Source organism: Bombus pyrosoma, linkage group LG10, assembly GCF_014825855.1.
Source record: "Bombus pyrosoma isolate SC7728 linkage group LG10, ASM1482585v1, whole genome shotgun sequence".
NCBI lineage: Eukaryota > Metazoa > Arthropoda > Insecta > Hymenoptera > Apidae > Bombus > Bombus pyrosoma.
The window spans coordinates 13376239-13402701 of NC_057779.1; the positions used below are offsets into that span (position 1 = coordinate 13376239).

The window sequence follows — 26463 nt, forward strand, 5'->3', positions numbered from 1 at the left end:
GTGGTGGACATGGTGGTGGACATGGTGGTGGGCATGGTGGTGGGCATGGTGGTGGACATGGAGGTGAGCATGGTACACAAATGTTGAAAGAAGTACAAGGTGGTACACAAGGAGTAATACTGCATGGTTGACAAGGTTGACAGGGTTGACAGGGTTGACAGGGTTGACAGGGTTGACAGGGTTGACAGGGTTGACAGGGTTGACAGGGTGGTAGTTCGATACATACAGGCTTACACTTCGTATTGCTTGAACATATTGCCTTTACATTTGTACAGCAAGATTTTTCTGTACCATTGCAGCATACCAATCTACAATATGCAGCCAGAGCAGCTTCCCTTGCTTGATCAGCACAATAAAATTTCCTTAGTGCAACTTCCATATCTCCCAATTCTGTTAATTTCAATAACGCGTTGCGCCCTGGCATACAAACGGGATATAACTTTGTCATACATTCTGGTCTACCCATACAATCCCACACCATACATCTATCTTGTAAACCATTCCTTTTGATACATTCACATCTATATATAATACCTGCTCGAAAATCAAAACTTTTACATTGTTTAACTGGAATCTGAAATTTAATAATTAAAATTTAGCTCCATATATAAATTGATGTATTAAAAAATATAAAATGATAGAAGATATTTTTTCTCAAATTTTGTTAAAATTATTTTTAGTATTATTCTGTTTTGTAACAATACACTTTCTGTACTGGTACTAAAATATTAGCCAATGAAGATTTTAATCTTTATTTTAGAATAAAGAGAAAACCATATTCAAGAAAGTATCTTCAAATTTTAATGAAACTTAGTATATGTACTGTACATGTGTATTCGTTGTATATGTATGTATGTGCACATATACTGTATATATATTATTGGTTTCTATCAGCAAAACTGACTCAATCGATTCTTTTGTTAGAAATAAAAAAAATTTATATTGTAAAAAATTTCTTACGTTTCCTTTAACCATGATAACTGCATATGTTTATTTTTTGTATCCCTTACTTTTTATGACAATAAATGATTTATACATAAGCTGTGATTATTGACTCAGGTTTTTTCCCTACTGTACATTACGCATTTTTAAATCCATTCGTACTTACACAATCAGAAATAGGTGCACAAGGTGAAGAACAAATAACAGGAGGTGGACAAGGTGGCTCATCCCATTCACATGCTTTTCTATAATGAACAAATTATAATTTTATTCATGTTCGTAATTTAGTTTCAACATTTTCTTACTTTCTTTCCATAGAACTAATCAAACATTTTAGTTGCGCTAATAATTCTCGTCTTCTATCACAATTAGGATTTTTTCCGTCACAAGGCATTTCTAATGGTAATTATGTTCAAATAATTGAAAACAAAAATTTTGATTTTATCCAAGTTTTATAAAAATTGAAGAATATGAATTTTGTTACATATTCATTATATTTTTAGCATATTTCCACTCTATTTAATTTATTTTTCGTTTTATAACACTGGAATGATTTATTTAAAAAAAACGACTACATCGTCTGAATATATCTTCAACACATAATAAATGAATAATATCTTCGCATAAACTTCAATTGTCAGCTATTTCGTATAAATGGTATTATCAAAATTTCATGTATATGACATCATAAAAAATAATATACAACAAAAAAGCAATAAAAAAGGAAAACAATGTCTTGTGGAGGAAGTCCATTATCATGTTGCACACCATCTTGCTATCCGCCTCCTGCATCCTGTATCCAGTACCAGTTACCCTCTTGTCCGTCGTGTGTACCTTACCCATGTGTTCCACCAATTTGTGTAGCATGCCCACCACCATGTAAAATTACAATATGTACGCCACCAGTGCCGTGCGGACCTTGTCCACCGAAATGTATTCCATACTGTCCACCTGCATGTGCTGCACGATGTTTAACTAGAGTTACAGCACGATGTCTTAATTGAATTGTTTCAATGTTAGAAGAATAAAAATTTATGTTGTTTTTGTCCGTCCGGCACAAATTAGGAACGATTACTATGCTAATTTGGATATCAATAATAAATATATTTTATACTTTGGTTAGCAGCAGAACCTTAGATATATATGTATATATTTATATATTACATATGACACGATATAATTATGTAAATGAAATATATAACCGTTTATACATGTTAAAAAAACAAGGCATAAGAGAATTTTATTACACAGATTTTGCAAGGTTACTATACCTCCAGCATGTGCTTCAAAACCAAAGATATATATCCCCAAAAGACCTTGTCGCAGACCTGGTTGTTTTCATAAACCAAAACCAAGATGCTGTCTGTACCTGTATTGGCGTCTTCCGTGTAAAGCTGACTGTTTTGAAGTGTAAAACCGTGTAAAAACTGACAGATAATGTAATGTAATGTAATGTAAATTTGTTTATTTTATATTATCAACAATAATGCCAAATATAATATTGTAGTACAATCTTATAATAATTTTGAAAAGCATCATCATATCACAACACTTGATACTAATCATTAATGCTGATCACTGCAAAATATTATTTATTGTTTATTACAATTACAGTGTCCTAAAATTAGTGTAACAACATAAATTACTTAGATCTTGAGAAACACAATGAAATAATATAATAAACATTATATATATACTTAATCTAAAGAAATAAATTTGAACGTATTACTATCCATTTTCAATAAAATGCCGTTTTCGTTTAATTTCCCAATAAATTCAGAGAAGTCACTCATCAAAATTTTCTTATCCGACACGATTTCACGCAATCTTTTCATAGAAAATATCTTACTATTGTTAGAAACTGCTTCTTTTCTTAATATCTTTATAAATTCTTTAATCTTTAAACAAAAAATGCATATTAGTACCTCACAGTCTCCCATTATTGTAAATCTATATTAACTTACTTACTTTTCGATTAGTTATATTTTTTGTACTTAAGGATTGGCAATTTGTAATTTTGTCATCAAACGTATGTTGTAAAATTTCTATCACATCCAAAGCATCTGTTTCTATTGCCTCTGTACGTAATTCCAATTTTGCTCTAGCCTACGTAGGAATTTTAATTTTCGTTTCATGAGAAAAAAGATATTTCAATTCAAAATCTATACATATGTATATGCATAGATTAAAAATTCAAAATAACAAACACAAAAATAATGGAACCTCTGTTAATCGTATCATAGCTTCTAATTGTCTATTACAGACAGATAAACCACCAACTTTATTATTCTGATCTCGAAGCTCTAAATAATAATTTTGTAATATGTTAGCTGCTTCTTTAGTTAACTTTGGTTTAACATATTGCCGTGCATACGCAATATATTTTCTGAGAATTGACTGTGGAATGATATTCGTATTTTCTGCTATAGGAACTTTCAGTCTATCTCTAAACATTTTTTTATAAAAAATAAATATATGTTTATATATGTTAAACAATTATTATGTCTAATATGTTTTAATTACCTTAATGAAAGTTTAGTTGTATGTGATATATTTATATGTTGAGATGTACTACTTTGCACACTATTAGTTGTGTTGAAATCACCATGAATTGACATAACATGATTACATAATAAATCATCTATATGCTATTGCAAACAGAAAATATAACCTTAATTAGAAGTATTCACTTGTGTATGTATAACTATTAAATATTAAGTATGCACCTTATTCGGTTCATCTAATAATGAAAATATTAGGTCAAAACGTGACAAGAGAGGAACACTCATTTTTAAGTTTTGCAGTACTGTTTTAGTTCTATTAAATCGACCACCAATTGGATTAGCAGCTGCAAGAATTGATGCTCTAGCAGGAAGAGAACATATTATTCCTGATTTAGCAATGCTTACGCTTTGTTGTTCCATAGCTTCTAATAAAACCTATAATTTAAACAATTTGCTTTTCAATATAAAGTGATAAACCATAACCAACTATTCATTATACGAATATGATATTAAGAATGCTAAGTTTTTATTAATTTGATATTTAATAGCTTTATAGCAAAACAGCTCTAAATAGTTCTAACAGCTTTACCGAATGTTGTTTATGCATTTTGTCAAATTCATCAATACAACAACAGCCTCTATCTGTTAAAACTAATGCTCCTGGTTCTAAATTAAATTTATTATTTTTATTTTCTTTTGTTAGCGTTATTGTCAAACCAGAAGATGTACTTGAATTTCCACACACATATACACCTATAAAAATCATTGTTACAAATTCTTCGATAATATACAGGGTGTCTCGCCTGATATTGGCATCTTGATTTACATCACTTTTATTACCCGTAGCGAAAAATATTTCAGGTAAAAGTTGAATGGCTTTATATATTCTGATATTATTAATTGTTATAAAGAGTGTCGAACTGCACGGATTAATGTATTAAAAAATATACGATTCCATTAAAAAAAAAAAGTTGACCTTCACATAATCTTTACGTGCTCATCTACAGGAAAATTAATAACATCGGAATATAAAGCCATTCAACTTTTATAATAGTAACTTCTAAAATAGCGATGTAAACCAAAAGATCAATATCTGCTCAGACATCCTCTATACAATTATATAATAAAATTCTTATTCGTTTTGTTGTACCTTTGACAGAAATTCGCTCGCAGGCTTGTAACATTTGCGATTTTCCAAGACCAGGATCACCAACTACTAATACATGAATATTTTCTCGTGATTCTGAGTTTTCTACATTTCCACCAAATAAGCTCAACATCAGTCCGGCCTTGACAATTTCATGACCATATATACTTGGACATAAGGAATGTACCAACAGCGGAAAAATATTTGGTGTGTTATATACCTCCTATCAGAATTAATAAAACATAAATACTTCACAGGATAGATTACTTAAATTATAACATATATTTTCAATTCATATACCTTTATTGCTAAATAATCCTTTATTGACATTTCATTGTTTATGATATTTTTATCCTGAAGTCTTTGTTTATTATTAATTATCGTAATAGCTTCCATGTACAAAGAAAATGAAATTTTATTTCGAGACTTTGCATTATTATTACCCTATGTAACCCAGTATGTCAGATCATAACATTGTAATATGAATAAAAAAACATAGATTATATGCTTTTAATAATATATAGGCGAATTATCTAAAGCTAACGATGCAAAAATATGCTTAAAGACAAAAATATTTAGTTAAAATGAGAACATTATAAAATAGAAAAGTTAGTTTCTCAAAAGAATTATTTGAATGTGAAACAATTTCTTTATATAAATGCCTTAACTTGCTAGAAAATCGATTACAAATATAAATTAAACACTTAATTGCAAACATTGAAACTCTTGTAATCTACCATATATCTAAGTACACTTTACCTTTATAATTCCTGTTAAAGTAATATCATCTCCAGGCATACAAGTATTGACTAAGTCATCCATTAATTCGATATCAATCATTCTAGGCATACTTCCTTTACTGTTCTATACGAAAAAAGATATGTACATATATAAAACACGCCAGCAATATTAATGAGTTATAAGTTAATTCATTTTCGACAGTTTTTAAATCTATAAGTAAAATTATTTATTCTTTTGTCGCAATATTATTCACACTATCTATATGAAAGAGTAATGCTATGAAGAATCAATTCTTTTATATTATTTATGTTTACTATTTTAAAAAATATAATTTTAAAAAATTTCATTTGAGTAAGAGTATAAATTTAATTGTTCGAAACAATTTATTCAAAAATTAATGAGTAGTTTTGTACATAGTATATAACATAATAAATTTATTAAAATGAATTGTAACTCTGAGCTTCATTTATATAAGCATACGCGCACGTACTCGCACAAAATAAAAATGATCTTTTTTATTTGTAATAGAAATACAAACCTGATCGTTATTGGAAATTTCTTGTATTTTAATTGTTTGAAATGAGATACTTTTCACCAATGATGAATCTAATATCACACGAAATTTAGATATGCCACATGTATTACATATTCTTGGAACTGTATAAACTCCTAATGGCTGTTTCACTATTTTCTGTAAATTACATTTACGACAAGCGAACATAATCCATTGCGCAAGATGTTTTATGTGGCCTACTCTTATTACACAGCCTCTAATTGATACTAATCTCCCTGTTAAGAAAATTAAATATACAAAAACAGTATTAGGTTAGAATTAAACAAAATTATGATCTTTATTACTCAAGAAATTATATACATACCGTAAGAATTTGCTTTCAAATCTTGCAAACACATAATCGGTTGATAATTTAATATTTTTATTCTAACAGTAGAAAGTGTACTTATAATATTTGCAGAGCTTAGATTTTCTCGTGGTACTGTATTTAAAATTTGCTAAAAATACAGAACTTAATATTTCGTGAATAAATATACTAATTATAAAAAATATTATAAGTGTACCTGATGTACAGCCAATTTAAAAGAATTTAAGATATGCAATGGATTTTCATATATATCTTTCTTAAAATCAGACCATTCATCCATAAAAATTTTATCATTGTATAATTCACATATGTCAATAATAAAAATTATGCCATTTTCTAAATTTTCCAACGAAAGTAATGTTGACAATCGTTGATGTCTATTTATAAATCTTTCTGCTATTTGTATTTTTTTAACAGTATCAGAATCATTTTTATAAACTAAAAGACAAATTATTTTTCCAACATTATTACTTATCTATGAATTATTTTTATATAACTATTGTATTTCAATTTGCCATTAACCCAATTTAATAAAAAATATAAAAAATGTTTCTACCTTCATCAGAAAAAAATAGCTTCCATCCATAATATGGAATATTGAAATCTACGTAAGTATTATCTACGTTTAATAAATTATATGTTTCAATAGGGTCCAAACGTTGATATTTCTTTTCATCATTTTGATTGTCATTGTAATCTATAAATTATTAATTATATAGATATAACATAAATAAGTCTATATGTATATCAAAATTAAAATTCCAACAAATAAAAGTTTGATTATTATGCCATTAGAATCTAACGTTTAATGCTTAAATACACTGCTTAAAGCAATTAGAGGATTGCTATTATGAACGATTTTATTGCATCAATCAATTGAATAAAAGTAAAAAAATCCTATGGTCTTAATATATTAACATATTATTCATCATTATTGTAATAAAAACTGACTTTAAGACAATCGTTAAAAGGATTTACAAATATGAAAATGAAAAACGTCAAAAATCAAAATAAAATCATTCCATACACTAAATTTGACAAAGCGAAAGTAAAAGTATTTTTTAAATTAATCATTTTCAAATATAAATACTTCAATATGTAAGCGATTTCGAATGATTGATGTATGTGTTAGTGGCAACACATTTTTTAACGATATTATGGCAAATAGCCCACCGCTATTTAGGAGAAGGAATCAGTAACGGCCTTGGCAGGATGCTCGACTGAATGTTTGGGAAATCGATCGCTAAGTCGTTGAACTATGAGATGTCGATAATATGACTATTTAGTTAGATGAAGAGTACGATAGTTTACTGATGGCAAATGACCCGACCGTGACGTCATATTGCCACAGAATAAAGACTATGTCTAAGGTTCTAAAAGATCTGGCCACAGAATAGGGAAGACAGTAATGCTTTTCGGTAAGCGAACCTATCCTGACAAATTTCTAATATACACGAAAGAAGACATGTTTGGTGTTTGTACAGATAGAACTCAACCTCTCCGATTTTGATGACTCTTTTTAATATGTGGTTGGAGGCGTGATCTTGAACAACTTTTTCCTACACATGTTAGTGGCGAACGGCCTTGTTCCGTTTGCGAGAGCAGGCGAAGACTGCATCGTCGTCTAAGAAAAGACCTTCACAGAAGTGTGGTTCGGGAAAACTCCTTGAGGAACTGCTACAGATTTATATTGTGCCTGTATAATACATACACATATGTATTAGATACAGAATTGCGCATTTATTGATTGTTCTTTTTTTGTTATTCATCATTCGATAAAATTTTAATTGCTAATCATTACAAGTTTATAAACTGACAACTGACAAGCAGAAACAATAGCGTGATCATCAACCGATAGCTGAGGCATAGACTTGCATAGACTGCCTAGTCCATGCGTGTAGAAAGGAAAAGGCTCCCTGGTGGGTCACTGAGGTCTCCGAAAAATCGCTTACGCGACAACTAAACTTTGTTTTAGTAGAAATGATTTTAGAAAATTGATTTTTCAAATGGCTCAGCTAATTTAACTTGTCAATGAAAACAGATATTCTCTATAAATGCATTAAAGCAAATGTCCTTGTATTGACTTAACTTGCTAGTCAAGATATCCAGCTGAACACCGCTCCCGGCCAATTGTATATTGTAAAACTGACGACATGGGTTTTGGAACAGATACATACAAAGAGTCTATTTACGAGATATTTGCGAAAAACTGCTACTACTACAGTAGAGAATTCTACATAGAATTGAGCGTCTGTGACAGCGTATGCGTCTATATTAGCTACCAACGAACGGATAAAATGACCTGGTCTCGAAAGCTTTTATTTATATATACAGAGGGTGGAATGTGCTTGAATATTGGAGATGAAAGTTCGTACGTAACATGGATATGCAAGGTTATAAGAAATATCTTATAACTCAATTAAAAATGAATATCATCAATGTTTTTTTCAATCGCTTCCGTAAGATGATAACAATTATTCTATTTCGTAAGATAATATCAATTATTCATTTACCTATTATTTTTATAATTAATTTGTTATTATTTCACGTAAGCCCCGCTGTATTGAAAATTCTCACAATAATACACTTAAACTAATAACTACAGTATTTTTCTAATAAGTATGTTACAAATCATAACACTGTGATACAATACACATATTCTAATTTATAATAATAGTTATTTTAATTTCAACGTGATAATAATAAAATAATATATATAATATAATATTAATATAAATATAATAATAAAATAATAAAATAAGTTGATGGATATCAAATGTGTACAGGTATACATAAAAAACTAATCAAGATCCATCTTCTTTCTCCTAGATAAGGCAAACAGTTTATTTTGTAGAAAAGCCCAATATGCCAATTAAATGCCAAAAATGAAATTTGCCACTTCTAATAATTTAAGAAAAAGCATTTTGTGACATTATGTTCGAACCACTTTATATAAACATTAAGTCTAATAACTAGACAAGATTATAGTTTTATTTTAAATGAAGGTGGAAAAAAACCACAATAGAAAATTTTGTATAGTTCAACAAGTTTTATCTTTTTATGATACAACTATGCCTACAAATGTATCCATACATACAACTGCACTTTTTGTTAATAAAATCCCATCTTCATTATTTATATTTCAATATTATAAGTGTTAATTTAATTGTAGGTTGCTACTACATATAAACACCTCTTAAAATATAATGTTCTATACTTGTTATATTTCTATTGTATATTCCTAATTACGACATATTATAATTGAATACAAATTGCAATTATTCTTTTTCTATTTTAATCTCTTATATCATGAAATGTTAGTAATATATATTATGTCTATGTAGATACTTATAAATTCTAATAGTTAATCAAATAGATCAATACCAAGATTATGTAATTAAGCATACATCCGACCAAGCTAATTAAGAATGCTAAATAAAATGAAAAAATTTAAAGATTATTATGTTATTTAGATGCATCATATAGTAGTAAACATCCTAATTATTAACTATTAACATATTGATTAATATATAAATCGACAATGATTCATAATTATATTTTTTAAAAGACTACATGGGCTACTATTAATTTGCATTCATCTATTATGAAAATCACCTGTGCTCTACAAGCATATCTTTATCTATATATACAATATAGGCTATGTAACCTAAAATACAAAAGTATATGATATATGCATAAAAACATTATATACTTAAGACACTGAAAAAAGTATTAACACTATAGCAGTCAATATTGTAACAGTCAAATTAAGCATGATAATTAAACATCTAATGATAATTTAATAACTTAGAAACCCATATTGATACTTTCATTTATGTATGATCTCCATAAATTCATGTTGGCTTTGAGTCATAAATTATTGAGCTTACCTTAATAAGTTTCTTAGAATATAAAAAGAAGCGATATGTGATAAAAAAGACGATCATCATTTCTCCTTTTCACATATAATTAACGTAATTTTACTATATTACAACACACTAAATAATCAATACTTAAAAAAACGTTTCGTATATTTCAAATATTAAAATAAAAATGTGATGTACATATGTACAAAAGGTAAACACAAATTCATTAATTGTATTTGATTATATTTCACTAAATTATTTAAAACTATAGATTTATCAAAATGAACAAAGAATATCTTACTCTTTTTAGATTTTGATGACTTCTTTTTACCAAGATACCATTTGTTCTTATAAAAATTGTTCGGTTTTCTATTAGTCATAATTACAAATATCTAATAAATCTCCATTAAAATTACTATAAAGTTTTAGCTACAGAATATATTCTATTCCAATCCCTACATTTCATTCATACATTATAGATCCATATATAATTTGTCACTTTTGAAATTTACTAACATATATTATATAAATAGACTATGACTGATTTTCCCACTTATTGCCGCTTCACTGTTTACATTAATTGACAGCTATAAAACACTTTGAAAGGAATTAGGGCTCTTTTCCACTTGTGACTAATCGTACATTCTAGCAGCAAAATGACGTTCAGTAACGCGATTGTTCTGCATGTGGGTATAGCACGTATATATTCCACATCCATGTTTTATAGTCTCACAAGACTGCTCTGTCGTCTGATGAAAATTATGTCATATTCGACAATAGGTTTTGTCGTCTTGCGCGACTAGTCGCAAATGGAAAGCAGGCTTTAATCACAGGTAACCAAAGATAAGGTTAGGCAAGCATTTTCAATTGTAACTATGGAAGCCATTAGTTGACATCATTAACGTTACTATGTAACGAAACCGAGACCTGGTATTATTACGTATAAGCTTTACAATATATTTATTCAGCTTTTCGTTTATTAAATTATTTCCATAAATTTCAATGAAAGGAAGAGAGAGAAAAAGATAAAAATTTCAATGAAAGGAAGAAAGAGAAAAAGATAAAAATTTCAATGAAAGAAAATATATGTACTATAAACTTATAAAATTATGTCATATATTTTAACAAATATAGTATATTTGTTAAAAAATAAAAACAATCTTATTTATCTCTAAAATGTGGAATTATTTTAATATTATAATTGGTATTAACTCAGAAATATTTTGAATATGGATAGATATATAGTCACAGGGAAAATTGGAAAAGGAGCACAAGGTATTGTTTTAAAAGCACATGATGTGGAAACAGAAAAGAATGTTGCATTAAAAAAGTTATTCTTAAAGAATATTGATAACGGTATATCCATATCTATTATTCGAGAAATAAAAATTTTACAACAATTAAAACATCCCAATGTATGTTTATCTCAATTATTTTATATATAATATATACGTATATAATTCATATAAACAATTTTATAAAAAAGAACTTCCTTATTAATAATATAGAAATAAGTTTAATAAAAAAGATTGTTTAATATAGGTCATAGAGTTATTAGATGCTTTCCCTACTGGTTTAGATTTTATAATGGTATTTGAATATATGCCTACAGGACTATGGGAAATAATAAGAGATAATGATATATTATTAACTCGAGTTCAAGTAAAAATTTATACAAAAATGATTTTAGAGGGCATTGCATATATACATGGAAAAAATATAATACATAGAGTAAGAAATATTTATATTTTTTAATATAAACTTAAGCATAATAATAATAATAATAGCAACAACAATAACAATAATAATAATAATAAGCATACCTGAAGAACTTTAATTACATACATATTAAATTTATACATAGAATGTTATATATTTTCAATTTTTGGTTTATTTACTTTTTACCTTTAAAATTCTATTGAATTATAGTGAGAGTACTAAAATACTATTTTTAGGATTTAAAACCTGCTAATTTATTAATAAATGAAAAAGGTATTTTGAAAATTGCTGATTTTGGTTTAGGAAGATTATTGTGGAAGAATGTAACAAAACCATATTCTCACCAAATTGCCACTAGATGGTATAGAGCACCTGAATTATTATATGGTGCACGATATTATACATCAGCAATTGATATGTGGTCTATTGGATGTATTTTTGGTGAATTATATAACAGATCACCATTATTTCCTGTAAGACATTTCTATTTTTACTCTATTATTGATGGTAATTTTAAAAGTAATATTATATAGTAAACGTCAAACTTACAGGGAGAGACAGATATTGAGCAGTTAGCAATAGTTTTAAAATATTTAGGTTCTCCTACGTCAGAAACATGGCCAGATTTAAGTATATTACCTGATTATAACAAAATTACATTTCCATATCATAAAGGAATATCATGGGATGAAATACTTGAAGATACTGAACAAGAAGCTCTTGATCTAATTAGTAAAATTCTTATTTACAATTCATCACAACGTCTGACAGCTGATGAAGTGTGTAATAAAACAAATACAGCAAGCAATTACTAACAAAAATTAAAATATTTCTTATTTCAGGCATTACAACATCCATATTTTCATATTAAACCATATATTTCTTCAAAACATTTGATAAAACCACAAACTAGTCATCGCTATCAAATAAAGCAGAAAGAAATTAATACAAACATCCAAGCTACTACCCTTTTTAAAAATCTGTTAACTATTATATAATAAATATTATCATATTAACAAAGTACACATATAATTAATAAAACAGAAATATATACACTAAGATATAATATATAGAAGTGACCATACAAATAAATTATACGTTTAACTATAATAAATTTCTAGATTATTTAATTTCAATCATTTTAAAGTTGATAGAATAAGAGCCATAAATATTTTTATAGGTACATAAAATTCGAATATTTTAGATGTACGAGTTTATTGTCAATAGTTATCTTATTTTATTTATTTTTATAAAATGCAAGAAATCTATTAAAAACATCACGATTGTAGCCTGTAAGACGAGGTTGCCCATTTTCATATAGAGCTTTTTCATATAATTTTATTGATGGTTCTGACCACCAAAAATTTTTGATTCCTTCTCTACCATCAATATCTAAGGTATTAAGTTGGTATACAGAGAAATGAAAATTTTGTCCATCTGACTGAACACATTGCACAACAATAGGTTCAGGTAACTTCTTCACATTTAATCCAAACTTTTGTCGGGCACAAGTTGCTGCTACAGTAAATGATTTCATCATTGAACGTGCGTGAATTTGATCTTCAGTGACTGGCAATTCAGTTATATTTTTAACTTCCTCTGGATTGTGATTTATAAAAATAGTGTGAACATTCATTAATGGCGATTCCGTATCAATTGCTATAATGTAAAAATGTACATGTTTAAATTTTCTAATTATGATTTATAAACTATAATCTAGCTTTCTATAACTATAATCAACTTACGATATATATCCTCAGTGTTATCAATATCTAATTTAGATAAGCCAACAGTACAATGTAGTGGGTGAAGATTAGGAAATGCATATTCATTATCCATATTTACATCAGCTATAGGTGCTAGAGGTATTGAAGATGTCATCATTATATCCATTTTTAAGGAAAATTTTATAAAATCGTTTTCTTTCCCTAAAATATACGAAGTGACAAATTACAATCTTGTGAATAGACATATACACAAAAATGTGCTAATAAAATATCTTAATTAACTTGTAAAAATTATAAAACTAATGATTTTAAAGTTATGAATCATTATTCCTAGTTGATTTATAATAATCGTAACTGAAAAAGTCAAATACTTTATAATATTATTATCTTGCATGATCATTAAAAATAGAAATATTATATATGAATGTGCAGCACATATAATACATGAAGTTTAATGTATATTTTATAATATTTTTCTTTTAATAATATACCTATACACATAGATACAAGTCCATCATGAACTATTGATTTGTATTGTGCATCATTTAATCCACATAATGATTCACAAAGTTGTAAAAACTTCTTTGTTAAATTATGCCTACAACATATTTTTTGTTATAGAACTAATATTTTAAATTAAAAAATATGAAGTAAATGTAATCATACAGATGATTCATACTCACATTTTTCTTGTATTAGATATACCATATACTCTTGGAAACACCCAAGCAGGTCGATCAGGATCTTTCAATCGTGGTAATTTTACTTGCTGTGCATCATATATTACAGATGTATAGACAAATCTGAGTAATTAAAATGATTTTTAAATTGAGAAAAGAAAATCATTAGTTGTATATTTCAAATACAACGACTAATGAAATTATATGAAACATAGTTATATTTTTATTAATATACCTTTTTAATAAATTATCTATATTGTCTGGAACGTCAGTAATTAGCTCTTGTATATTCTTTGGTAATGCATCATCAAATTTTAGGGTTTTTGTTAATACACATGCTTGTGGTACACCTTCTTGTAAAACATTCCAATCTTCAATTACCAAACAACTTTTACTATTGGAATTAGGTTCTGACTTATTAAAAACAGTTGAATTTTCAATTCTAATATGAAAAAGAAGGAAATGTATTTATAATAAAACTTTATAGCTATAAATTAACAAAGTGTTTCTCAATTCATAAATATATATTAAGTCAATTAACTAAAAAAAAATTAATAACATATATATATATATATATATGAAAACGAAATACTTTATTAAGGATTTATTAATTTCGTTGAATACAAAAGAATATTTAATAACATTTGTTGCTAAGTACTTATCTTAAAAGGAGTTTGTAACCTTCTATACAGTTATATTATAATATTATTGGTGTTTTTATAAATATCAATGTCCTTAAAAATAAATTCTTATAAAGTAAAATATTATGATTGTTAATAAGATTATAAGAATAATGAGAATTATAATTTGATATTCTTCCAAATTTCAATATAAAAGATACATTTAACTGTAAAAATTCCTACAATATCCAAAATTACAAAAAGTAAATACATCAAGCAATATCTTTCTCAAAATAATCTTTCTATAGAGTAATTTGCAAGTTAAGTAAATTATATTTATATTATTTTATGTTACTTGACGAAATAATTTTTAAAATTAAGTAACATCCAATGATTTGAGTTATGAAGTTATTTAGATTAAGGATATAAATATGTTATTAACCTTTCATTATTAATTAAGTAAAATAATGTTTTCTAGAAATTTAATGAAATAAACAACATAAAGTATAAAGAAATAGATATGAAAACAATAAAAGATAAGTGTTAAAATAACAAATTAAATAAGATGTATATTATAATATTATACCTCAGTGATATATGAAGCATTTTACCTTTTTGCTGATATTAATTCTGTAGCATCATGTACTGTAAAATTCATAGATTTTAAAATTTGTTCTGCTTTAGTTACTTGCACACATCTTTCTCGTTGATGTTGCCATAAATATCTTATTGCTTTACCTATGTGTTGTTTATATAATAATTGTGTGAACTTCATTATAATTTATCTAAAAAAAAAAAGTGATAATTTACATCATTATAGAGAGTAACTGAGAGTTTTGTTTAATTAAATTTCATTTCACTGTTTTTAGTCAATTATGTACTTTAGAATATTGCTGATATAGGTTAAGTAGAACTATTATTTTCTAAGAATAAGAAATACATAGTATTTGTTTTCTACTCTATCTCTTTCTTCTGCTCCTCTCTCCCTTTTCAAAATTATTGAAACAATTTTAACTCCTTAGTTTAAATTAACAACAATTTAATAATTGTTATATGAGTAAACTTTTATCCATATTACAATATATCTACTATACAAATGTATGTTTAATAATTATATTATGAAGATGATAATTCCATTAATGTTTTATATTACTATATTACTGAGAAATATCATGACGGTAGATATGAATACAATATCGTCGAGATAAATTTGTAATCTTTAATATCAATAATTCCAATATCATTCAAATACTATTAAAGAATATATACACAGACTACAGTCATAGATATAAACAAGTCTGAAGACTTGTTGGGGGATAGCAGAGAAGAAGTTACCTCTCTGGTTTTGGTATATGAGCGTTGGACTTGTTTATATATATGATCATAGCCGAACCTGTATACACGACCGTGATGGCAACACTGCTTTCGCATTTTAATATCTTCCTTAAAAGAATTGTTAGAGATATACTTAACTTTTAAAATAAGTTATAATAAAAATAATGATATTAATATAATTGTAGAGCAATGGAAATGAAATATAAATATTGGGAATAATAGAAATAACATATGTATAAACCTTTGGAAAGTATTAAAGGTGTTTGCCTGTATGTAAAATATTTACACTGTTTAAAGGGAATGTAAATGTACTGCAAAATAAGTAAGAACTGAACTATAGCTTCAAAAATAAATAAATAAAAATATTTAAAAAATGAAATTGTCTAAATGAAAGAGGTTAAGTGAATACATAGCATAAGTGAAAATGAGTCATGGACATAGGAATATAGGAAGCGAGTAATAACTGAGAGGTGGTGAAGCTATTTCTGGGGAGCGGGGAACGTAGTATTTTGGGGCCGCATTGATAATTGGTCGTGATAGCGCAAACGCAATCTCTTAGTCTCGAGTAAGAGTGAATTAGTGTAACTAGTTTTCTCCTTCTGACATACATTATTGAGTCAGTCACTAAGTCACCAATAACCAATGTAGCCCCAAAGTATCACCTGACCATGTTCCCAGATCCCTGTTAGTAACTTCACACTCCTTGCCTGAACTAGACATTTATGCTCAATTTTTATATTCCTATGCCCATAAATAACTGAGCAATAAGAATAACTCACGAGAAATAACTTGAATTTTTACAAATATGAATAAGAGTTTTCAAGTCAATATTTGTAAAACATGATAAATTTCGCACGCCACTCTAGAGGTAGCGCATTATCGTTTTTAATTTTTAGTAATAATATAAGTGCTAGAATTTCATAATTCTTCATTCTTTGGAAATAAAAAAAACAGAAACACATTTATTTGATTTTGAAGTCCTATCATAATTTCCTTTACTTTCAAGAACACATCAATGTAATGATGTTATTAATTTATAAAACATTGTATAAAGCTATTATATTGTAAAAAGCTAAAATAAAAGATATAAAATAAGTATTTAAGAATTTTGACTTTAGAGTCTATTTCACATAGACTATTATACATTCTATTGCATTATACTATAATTGTTTTATATTAGTATTATCACTTACTGTCACACATACATATATTACACAAATAGATATTTATAGGTTATAGAACTGGCTAGATTATATTTATATCAAAAGAAGAAGTTCCTAATATTGTTGTCAGATTCACTTTTATTATGAAGCGTAAAAGCCCAATCTTTAAAGTACATTTTAGATTTCATTTCATATTTTTTAATGATTTCTTACAATATTACAAACTGATATTTTTTAATATTATTAAAACTAAAATTAAAATATTGAATATACCACATATCATTTTGTTTCTTTTTAATATAAAGTAACAATCATTTTACTTCATTTTGATAATAATTTTAATGACGTAATAAGACATACATATTTTAACAATTTCCTAATTATGATTTTTATGTTTCCTTCTATTTCTTTTACGTACATATATATTATCAAATATTTTCAACAACTTATTTTAACGACAAATAAATACTTTGACATGTCCAACATTCACGAATTATATACTATTTTTTTAGTAAATTCATATTTTATGCTATTAAATTCTAGGGAATTCGAAATATAGAGACTTAATACAGCTTACATTTTCTGTGAGATAAATACATAATATATGCGCGCGCATCCACATGCTATACTTTTATACCTAGTGATTTGCATATTATAAAAGGTTCCTACCTTTGATGTGTGAAAAGATGGTGACCTACTGATAACGAAGTTTTGTGATAAAAATTGTGAGTGAAGAACCTTTTCTATCATACAAACGTTAATATCTTAGATACAGGGAATGCATTGGAGCTGGTTACACTTGCAACAATCATGATGAATACATCTGTATGTGTTACAATTATTTGAGTATTTTAATATCCGATCGTTAGAAAGGATACCAATAGCAGTAGTGTTTTTAGTATGTGAAAACGATAAAGTTTTTTAAATCGTATTGTACTGTATTTAATCGGTAATGTGTGTATTTACTACTAATTATATATGTAAGTGCATTTCTTCGCAACATGTTATTTAGTGTTTATCGTCATTATAAAATATCTGAAATACGTTTTTATTTTGGTAATTTATATATTGATGTAGCATAATTTACCAACTCATGATACTGGTTTAAGTATCTCTTTTGTTTTAACATAGTACTAATTGTTTTCACAACGTCCTTTAACATTACCTTAAATTATTTTTGTAATTTTTCTTTACGCGTTTATGATAAGGGTGTTGATACTTAATTGTACTATTAAGGTTATAAAATATTGCAGGTAAAACATACATATAAATAGTTAAGAAATTATGAATTCTCAAAAATTATCTTATTAAAATATACTAAATTGTATACAATGTCTCATTGTGAAGAAGAAGTGGCATCGTCTGGTTTTCACCAATTAAGCATTACAAGTAAGTTTTTATATCTTTATTTATTGTTATATATATTTAACATATTTTGTGTATTGTATAGTTCATGCACTATCATGCATAAGTATTTGGATACTTGATGCAGTCCAATCTGAACATAGATATTTTTATTATATGTTTAACATTATGATAGGAGAATATTTCTCTATTGTTAATTCTTTATTTCTTGTCATAACTGAAGTCAAATGTTTCGCTAAACTAAAACTAAAACAAGCAATATACATGTATCAATCAAGTTCCACATTTATCTGTAATAAATACATGACTCTTCATAAAATATACATAAACTATTAAAATGTGATTGGAGACACTTGTTCTCATTATTATTTTAAAATCTCAATGTTGAACAGATACACTTAGTTACCTATGTTATGTGTTTCTTTCAAAGTATTTTTCATCCTACCTATCTTACCCTAATCTTATCATATTCTACTAATTGCATTTAAGATACTGTATTAGGATCAAAGGTAAAAATTAAATTAAAGAAGTTTATTTAGGATAAAGTTCCAAGTAGCATCTGTGTCTAATCAAGACAAAATTTGATGGATGTTATAAGAACAGAGAGCAGACTCAAAATATAAAAATTTCAGTTTTGACAATTCATGCATTTAGAAGATATAGGAAGTGTCCAAATACCTATACATAGTAGTATATATATGAATATGTGTACATACATGTACATGGTTTTACATTTACATAATTTAACAGTCATAATTTTACAATATAATGTAGTTTAATTTTAATTACTTACCAGATAAATATTAAACATATAAAAATTGTTAGAAAAATACATACAAAACAAACTATATAATATTACTCTTAAATATTAATACTGTTTTAAGTATATATAATAAAATTGTGTTATTTTAGTTGAAGGTGCTATATTAAGAAGTTCTACATTTTTAAAGCCTAACCCTTACATTGAATTTTCTGTTGATGATAAAAGTCCTCGGAAGACAGAAGTTTCAAAATCCACATATCAACCAAAATGGAACGAGGAATTTACAATACTTGTAACTCCATATTCTCAATTACATTTTCGATTGTTAGATCACAGTACATTCCGAAAAGATACTTTAATTGGAGAAAAAAAAATAAGTCTTTCTCAAGTATTATCTCACTATAATGGGAAATTAGAAAATATGGAAGTAACGTTTGATTTAATGACTGAAAATAAACATGATTCTCAGTTATGTAAGGTTGGAGAATTGATTACAGTATTTGATGGATTAAGAATTAACATGCCAAATACGTCATCACTAACTATTAATGAATCACCATCGTGTCAGACGCAATCTGGCTGTATGCCTTATGATGGTAAGAAATTAAGATCAGGCATATAATAATCTTTAAATAATAAATGAACAAAATAATTTTTAGCCAATGATAAATTACAAAATTTTAAGGAAAGAATACCAGGATAATAAGTATTATCTAGATAAGAATTATTAGGTTGTCCGAAAAGTGTCTTTCTTTTACAAACACGTCTTTTACAACAATGCATTTTTATATAAACATGAAACCTAATCTGTCGAACGTTGTGATCTTTATTTTGATAGAACAAAATGGATCATACGTAATTCGATAAAATAATATAAAACGGAAAATGTTGTGTATCCATCATTTCCTTATAAAACGAAAGAACTTTTCGGACGATCTAATATATGTAGTGTATGTCATTATATGACATTATATGACATTTCAAATATAGCTGTCTATTATAGAATTTAATAAAATTTTTAAAGCATTTATATTAATTTTTAAAAATCAATAAATTAATGAAACAAGATATTAAAAATGTTTCTCTCTTCTTGGAAAAGTTAAAGTTACTTTAAATGTTTCAAATAGGGGCATTCTCACTTTTAATTTTATAAGGAATAAGGTTATTTAATTTCCTCTGTTACACGTACATCTAAAATATTTAATTATACGATCACATCTTTACAGAACTCCATGATAATTTTTCAATGATGATCAAATTAACAAATGTAGTATGATGTACTATGATTGGCTTTGAATTTGCAGTATAATATTTCAGAATCAATAAGTAATCAATTTTTTATAGAGAATCATAGATAATCATATTACGATTTTGTAAAAAATATATTTTCTACATATTCTACACATATTTGCTACATACATATACATATAAGATACTTCTAGTGCTGGTGTTCTTATTGCTTTATAATTAGTAGTGTAGGTTTGGAAGAACTAACAGACTGAGAAATAAGTAAACATCTATAATGAATAAATAATATTTAGAACAAAATGCAAATGTGATATGTATAAATTAAAGTATAAATTATTTTTAAGATATTCTTGCAATCATCTGTATAGAAATTATCATTATATTTTATTTATTTGTTATAATAAAATATGTTTAAAGTAAGTGTTATTTGCATTTAAATAAAGTATCAGAAAATACACACACTTTTTCATTATTCAATTTGGAAGAATGAAAGGAGATGTCTTCTTTTTGAAGTTATTTAAAATTGAACTTGAAATATCTTTATAATGTATAGTAAAATATAAATGATTGAATAATTTTAAATATAAACTAAACATACATGCTGAGTTTTGTTTTTATGTATTTAATAAGTAATAGATTTCTAAAATGAAAAATCATACAGAATAATTTTATAATATAAATTACATAAAACTTTTGTGCGCGTGTATGTATAATAAAAACAAGTTTTATATATTCTAATTATATATCTTATCTATAAATAATGAAATTGTTCTTAATTTAAGTACAAGCATAATCATATTTTAGGTGTTCCAAATAATGATGCTGTTAGTAATAGTAGCATTCTTAATGGAGGGATTCGTGCTCGCATGAGATTACATGAACCTAAACATGTTGCATCATCTACATTTCATGGAACATTACCAAATGTTTATCAGAACTCTACTTATAGTAGTGGAAGTGAACAGGCTAATGCCAATAAGAATAATGAACAAATTGAGCCTGCTGCATCGAATTCATTATCAAATGGGCACGCAATATCGCCTGCAGACAAATCCATTGTAACATTACCAGGACGTTTTACAGGATCTTTGCCAGATGGACGTCAAATGTCTAGAATAGAGCATGTATCAACATCTGGTATAGTAGATGGAAGATTTGGTACATGTACAGAACAATTTCCAAAGATTTCTGTCTCGGAAAGTCGTAATATTTCTCAACTTGAACAATCAACAGTATTACCTGGAACAGTTGGAATGTCTAGATCAGATCAATTAACTGTAGTTAATACAGATATATGTTCACATAGTAGAACAGACCAGCCTATTTCTAATGAACGTAACTCTCGAACAGAACAATCTGTAACTGGTCCTCTTTCAGATAGTTATGGAACTATGAGAACGGATCAAGATACTACTCCTTTAGTAGATGGATGTACAGTTTCTAGAGTAGATCAACTTAGAAATTCTGGATTAACTGATAGTCAGGGACATTCTCAGACAGAGCAATCTGTAGTATTTACTTTATCAGATGGTTCTCATTTAGAACAACCTACAGTGTTTCTTATGACAGATGGACGTGGAATCGCACGTTCAGACCCATCTTCGATATTATCCTTGGATGATGCACGTAGAATTTCTCGTACTGAACAATATACAAATCCTACAACTACTCGTTCAAATTCCCGAGTAGTACAACGGGTCGCTCCATTAACAGGACAAACTACTATGATACCTGGTCAGTCAACTCAACCTGAATCTTCAATAGTACTTGCTGAAGTTGGTCCTACAAATCATTCTGAAGAGCCATTAGCTCCTGGTTGGGAAATGAGATATGACATTTATGGGAGAAGGTTGTATTATTTTAAAAAATTATTCAATTTTTACATTTTTAGAAAATATATAATATTTTTTTTATGGTACATTTTTAATTAGGTATTATGTTGATCATAAGACACGAAGCACTTCTTGGGAAAGACCACAACCTCTGCCACCTGGATGGGAAGTTCGTAGAGATCCAAGAGGCAGAATTTATTATGTAGATCATAATAGAAGAACTACAACATGGCAAATACCAAATACAGAAAGATTACAACATTTTCAACACTGGCAAGGTGAAAGACAGCATGTGGTACAACAAGGTAACCAACGGTTTCTTTATCCTCAAGTAAGTAATAAATAATTATAACATATATATAATTTTATTTTCATTTATATTTTACGTTGAGTTTTAAAAATATAGATATTTAACAATCTAATATAGAAATAAATTTAATATGTATATATAGGCACATGGAAATCAAGCAGCTATAGCAGGACCATCAACATCATCTATAATCGATGATGATGATGCTTTGGGACCATTACCTGCTGGCTGGGAGAGACGTAAACAACCAGAAGGAAGAGTTTATTATGTAAATCATAAAAATCGTACTACACAATGGGAGGATCCAAGAACACAAGGACAAGAAACTGGAATTGATGAACCACCATTACCAGATGGCTGGGAAATGCGATTAACTGAAGATGGAGTTCGATATTTTGTAGATCATAATACAAGAACAACTACATTTCAGGATCCAAGACCTGGAGCACCTAAAGGGTTTGTGTAATCTTTTTTTATCAATCTTTACTAGTTTAATTTTTTGCCTTATTATGTTCTTTACTACTATATTTTTATTTAGTCCTAAAGGTATTTATCGTGTACCAAGAGCATATGAAAGATCATTTCGATGGAAATTATCACAATTTCGCTTCTTGTGTCAAACTAATGCATTACCGAATCACATAAAAATTAGTGTCAATCGACAGACATTATTTGAAGACTCTTACCATCAAATAATGAATGCAGAAGCTTTTGCATTGAGGCGCAGATTATATATCATATTTAAAGGGGAAGAAGGGTTAGATTATGGAGGTGTATCAAGGTAAGAATTGAATCAACAATTCCATGGAAAAAATTTTATTTTGTAAGAACAAAAATAAATTAAATTCTGATTTCAGAGAATGGTTTTTCCTATTGAGTCATGAAGTATTAAATCCAATGTACTGTTTATTTGAATATGCCAATAAGAGTAATTATAGTTTACAAATCAATCCAGCATCTTATGTCAATCCTGATCATTTACAGTATTTTAAATTCATTGGAAGATTTATAGCAATGGTATGATAATTTCTACTGTTAATAATATTATATTTGATAAAATCAATGAAATTAATATACACTAAATATGTTATATATAATAAATATAAATACATTAATTGTAGGCTCTTTATCATGGTCGGTTTATCTACAGTGGTTTCACTATGCCGTTTTATAAACGTATGTTAAATAAGAAATTGGTTATGAAAGATATAGAATCCATTGATCCAGAATTCTATAAATCTCTTGTATGGATAAAAGAAAATAATATCGACGAGTGTGGTCTCGAATTGTATTATAGTGTGGATTTTGAAATTCTTGGTCAAGTAATACATCATGAATTAAAAGAGGGTGGTGACAAAATTAGAGTTATTGAAGATAATAAAGAAGAATATATTAGGTACTGTTATAATTAATATTAAGTTAACATTATAAATCTTAAAAAATAATTATTCATTGATTGTTACTATATAAGGTTAATGACAGAATGGAGGATGACCAGAGGTATAGAGGACCAAACTAAAGCATTTTTGGAAGGTTTCAATTCGGTTGTACCATTGGAATGGTTGAAATATTTTGATGAACGTGAATTAGAACTTATGCTCTGTGGTATGCAAGAAATAGATGTAGAAGACTGGCAACGCAATACAATTTATAGACATTATACACGAAATAGCAAACAAATCTTATGGTTTTGGCAGGTTCGTTAAAATTATTTGCAAAATATTATCTAGTATATATATCATTTATTATATTTATATATTTTATTCAGTTTGTAACAAGAACAGATAGTGAAAAACGAGCTCGACTTTTGCAATTTGTAACGGGTACCTGTCGAGTACCTGTTGGGGGATTTGCAGAACTAATGGGTAAATAGTAAACATCAATAACTAAATAAATATGAAATAATTTATAGAAATCAGATGATTTACATTTGAAACTATTTTTTGTTATTCTTTTTGTTTTTGTTCTTTTTTTTTATTCTCTTTAGGGAGCAATGGTCCTCAAAGATTTTGCATAGAAAAAGTAGGAAAGGATACATGGCTACCTAGATCACATACATGCTTCAATAGATTGGATTTACCACCATATAAGAGTTATGATCAACTAGTAGAAAAGTTAAACTATGCAATTGAAGAAACAGAAGGTTTTGGTCAAGAATAATTAGAAATATACCTTATGAAACGTAATATGCCACTGCCTATGAAGCGATGAAGACAAGTTTAGTATAGTGGTACAAAGTTTTAATGATTTTATTTATCTTGTTCCCAATAACAAGATACAATTGTTAAGTAAAGAAATTTCTTTAAATTAATGAATTGAAGACGTTTGTATTACATCTTTATAAAAAAATCCTTATATTCTTTTTAATTGAAAATGTTTTATTTCAAAATATATTTCATTTATTTTATTATGTTGTAATGGAACCTAGACATGTAAAAGTCGTAGAAAATATTAATGAAATGCACAGAAAATATTAACAAATTTGTATATATTTAGAAAATAAAGTTTATAAACAATTCATAGAATAAAATGAAAGCAAAGATGCCAAAATAATTATCTTATAATAATTAATTTTTTAAAGATTAATTTTATTTTATTTTCTTGTGTTTTTCTGTCCTAATAAGAGTTAAAACGATAAAATACATCCTGTCTTTTAAGTGTTAGATATTGATGCTTTCTACGATATTTTAGTAACAGTCCCTATGGAAGGACTTGAAAATTACAATAACAAATGCTGTACATATTAAGCCATTAATATATTGTATTTTATGTGACAACTCAATAATAACAATTTCATGTTTTGTCCTAAGTAGTTATAAAAAACTGTATTGAAAAAATTTTGTAGATACATTAGGAAATGAAAAATACTAGATCCGAAAATGGCTATTTGCATAAACTAGATAATTTATAAAATATTTAACATATGAGTCTATAAAGAAATAATGTCTGATAATTACAGCTTACATTTCAAGTAATTCTTTTTACTGCTTGAAATATTATAAACGAAAAAATACTATATTTTATCATGAGAATTTAATTCTTACAAATAATATTTTTAAATTATTAGCATTTATTAATATTCATAATGCATAAATTTCAGTTGTTCCTGTAACAGATACCACTGTAAGAATGTGGTATAACAAAATTAATGATAATAAACTAAAATATTTGACTATCTCTATTTGCTTATAATGTTTTACGTTTCCAGATAATAAAGCATTAGTTTGAAGATATCAAATTAATAAAAGATATTTATTATATATGTTCACATAAAAATATAGCAGGAAAGATGAACTTAAAGAAATATAAATCCGAATCCAAAAATCGAATGCGTTCATAACGAAATATTAATTAACATTTTTAAAATATTTATTATATAAATTAACATATAAAGTGAATTTTACATAAATTTATTTCAAAATATGACACAATTATAAATTATAAATTTATGCTCACAGAAATATTTTATAAATTATTGAATGTCTATATAAAAGTGGTGGGATATATTTTTTAATTATTTGTTTTTTGATTCAAATCAGTTCATAATGTCCAATTTCACTTTTATGTGCAGAGTTTTGCTTGTGTATTATTGTTATTAAATTAATGTTTGATATTATAAC

At 26.9% G+C, this 26463-nt stretch overlaps 5 protein-coding genes across 10 annotated transcripts in view; 2 read left to right on the forward strand and 3 right to left on the reverse strand.

Moving 5' to 3' along the window:
• The window catches only part of LOC122571334 (vegetative cell wall protein gp1-like), a 1994-nt gene extending 606 nt beyond the window's left edge, over positions 1–1388 (reverse strand). The window contains exons 1-3 of the mRNA XM_043734948.1: positions 1248–1388; positions 1109–1187; positions 8–574 (exon numbers count right to left, since the gene is read on the reverse strand). Coding sequence (XP_043590883.1) covers positions 8–574; positions 1109–1187; positions 1248–1336 — 735 coding nt within the window. The 5' untranslated portion in view covers positions 1337–1388. The remainder of the gene's footprint in view (positions 1–7; positions 575–1108; positions 1188–1247) is intronic.
• Positions 1389–2504: 1116 nt separating this feature from the next.
• LOC122571331 (DNA helicase MCM8-like) lies at positions 2505–10914 on the reverse strand. Of its 2 annotated transcripts, XM_043734943.1 has the most exons (14): positions 10383–10914; positions 6772–6912; positions 6412–6653; positions 6213–6345; positions 5873–6123; positions 5353–5457; positions 4894–5037; positions 4597–4816; positions 4036–4199; positions 3669–3881; positions 3466–3590; positions 3166–3388; positions 2911–3048; positions 2505–2840 (listed from the first exon to the last, which is right to left on the reverse strand). In XM_043734943.1, exons 1-14 carry the CDS (start codon positions 10459–10461, stop codon positions 2640–2642), a joined length of 2379 nt encoding a protein of 792 aa, XP_043590878.1. In that variant the 5' UTR covers positions 10462–10914; the 3' UTR covers positions 2505–2639. The 2 variants fall into 2 exon arrangements, 1 of the variants encoding a protein (XP_043590878.1); XR_006318030.1 differs by lacking the exon at positions 3166–3388 and having other exon boundaries at positions 2701–2840.
• A 10-nt stretch (positions 10915–10924) lies between these two features.
• LOC122571333 (cyclin-dependent kinase 20-like) lies at positions 10925–12821 on the forward strand. The gene is made up of 5 exons (XM_043734947.1): positions 10925–11496; positions 11624–11812; positions 12037–12273; positions 12352–12579; positions 12643–12821. Exons 1-5 carry the CDS (start codon positions 11311–11313, stop codon positions 12796–12798), a joined length of 996 nt encoding a protein of 331 aa, XP_043590882.1. The 5' UTR covers positions 10925–11310; the 3' UTR covers positions 12799–12821.
• Positions 12822–12998: 177 nt separating this feature from the next.
• Positions 12999–17083, reverse strand: LOC122571332 (39S ribosomal protein L37, mitochondrial). 3 transcript variants are annotated; one of them, XM_043734945.1, is made up of 7 exons: positions 16404–17083; positions 15439–15612; positions 14443–14649; positions 14211–14330; positions 14019–14125; positions 13546–13728; positions 12999–13459 (listed from the first exon to the last, which is right to left on the reverse strand). In XM_043734945.1, exons 2-7 carry the CDS (start codon positions 15600–15602, stop codon positions 13038–13040), a joined length of 1203 nt encoding a protein of 400 aa, XP_043590880.1. In that variant the 5' UTR covers positions 15603–15612; positions 16404–17083; the 3' UTR covers positions 12999–13037. The 3 variants fall into 3 exon arrangements, with proteins under 3 accessions (XP_043590880.1, XP_043590881.1, XP_043590879.1); XM_043734946.1 differs by lacking the exon at positions 16404–17083 and adding an exon at positions 16163–16181; XM_043734944.1 differs by lacking the exon at positions 16404–17083 and adding an exon at positions 15709–16110.
• An 880-nt stretch (positions 17084–17963) lies between these two features.
• Positions 17964–25620, forward strand: LOC122571330 (E3 ubiquitin-protein ligase Su(dx)). Of its 3 annotated transcripts, none has more exons than XM_043734941.1 (12): positions 17964–18050; positions 18579–18714; positions 19603–20049; positions 21506–22550; positions 22633–22864; positions 22986–23299; positions 23382–23624; positions 23701–23860; positions 23965–24239; positions 24315–24540; positions 24612–24708; positions 24831–25620. In XM_043734941.1, exons 2-12 carry the CDS (start codon positions 18657–18659, stop codon positions 25001–25003), a joined length of 3270 nt encoding a protein of 1089 aa, XP_043590876.1. In that variant the 5' UTR covers positions 17964–18050; positions 18579–18656; the 3' UTR covers positions 25004–25620. The 3 variants fall into 3 exon arrangements, with proteins under 3 accessions (XP_043590876.1, XP_043590875.1, XP_043590874.1); XM_043734940.1 differs by having other exon boundaries at positions 17985–18305; XM_043734939.1 differs by having other exon boundaries at positions 17987–18150.
• Positions 25621–26463: the final 843 nt, after the last annotated feature.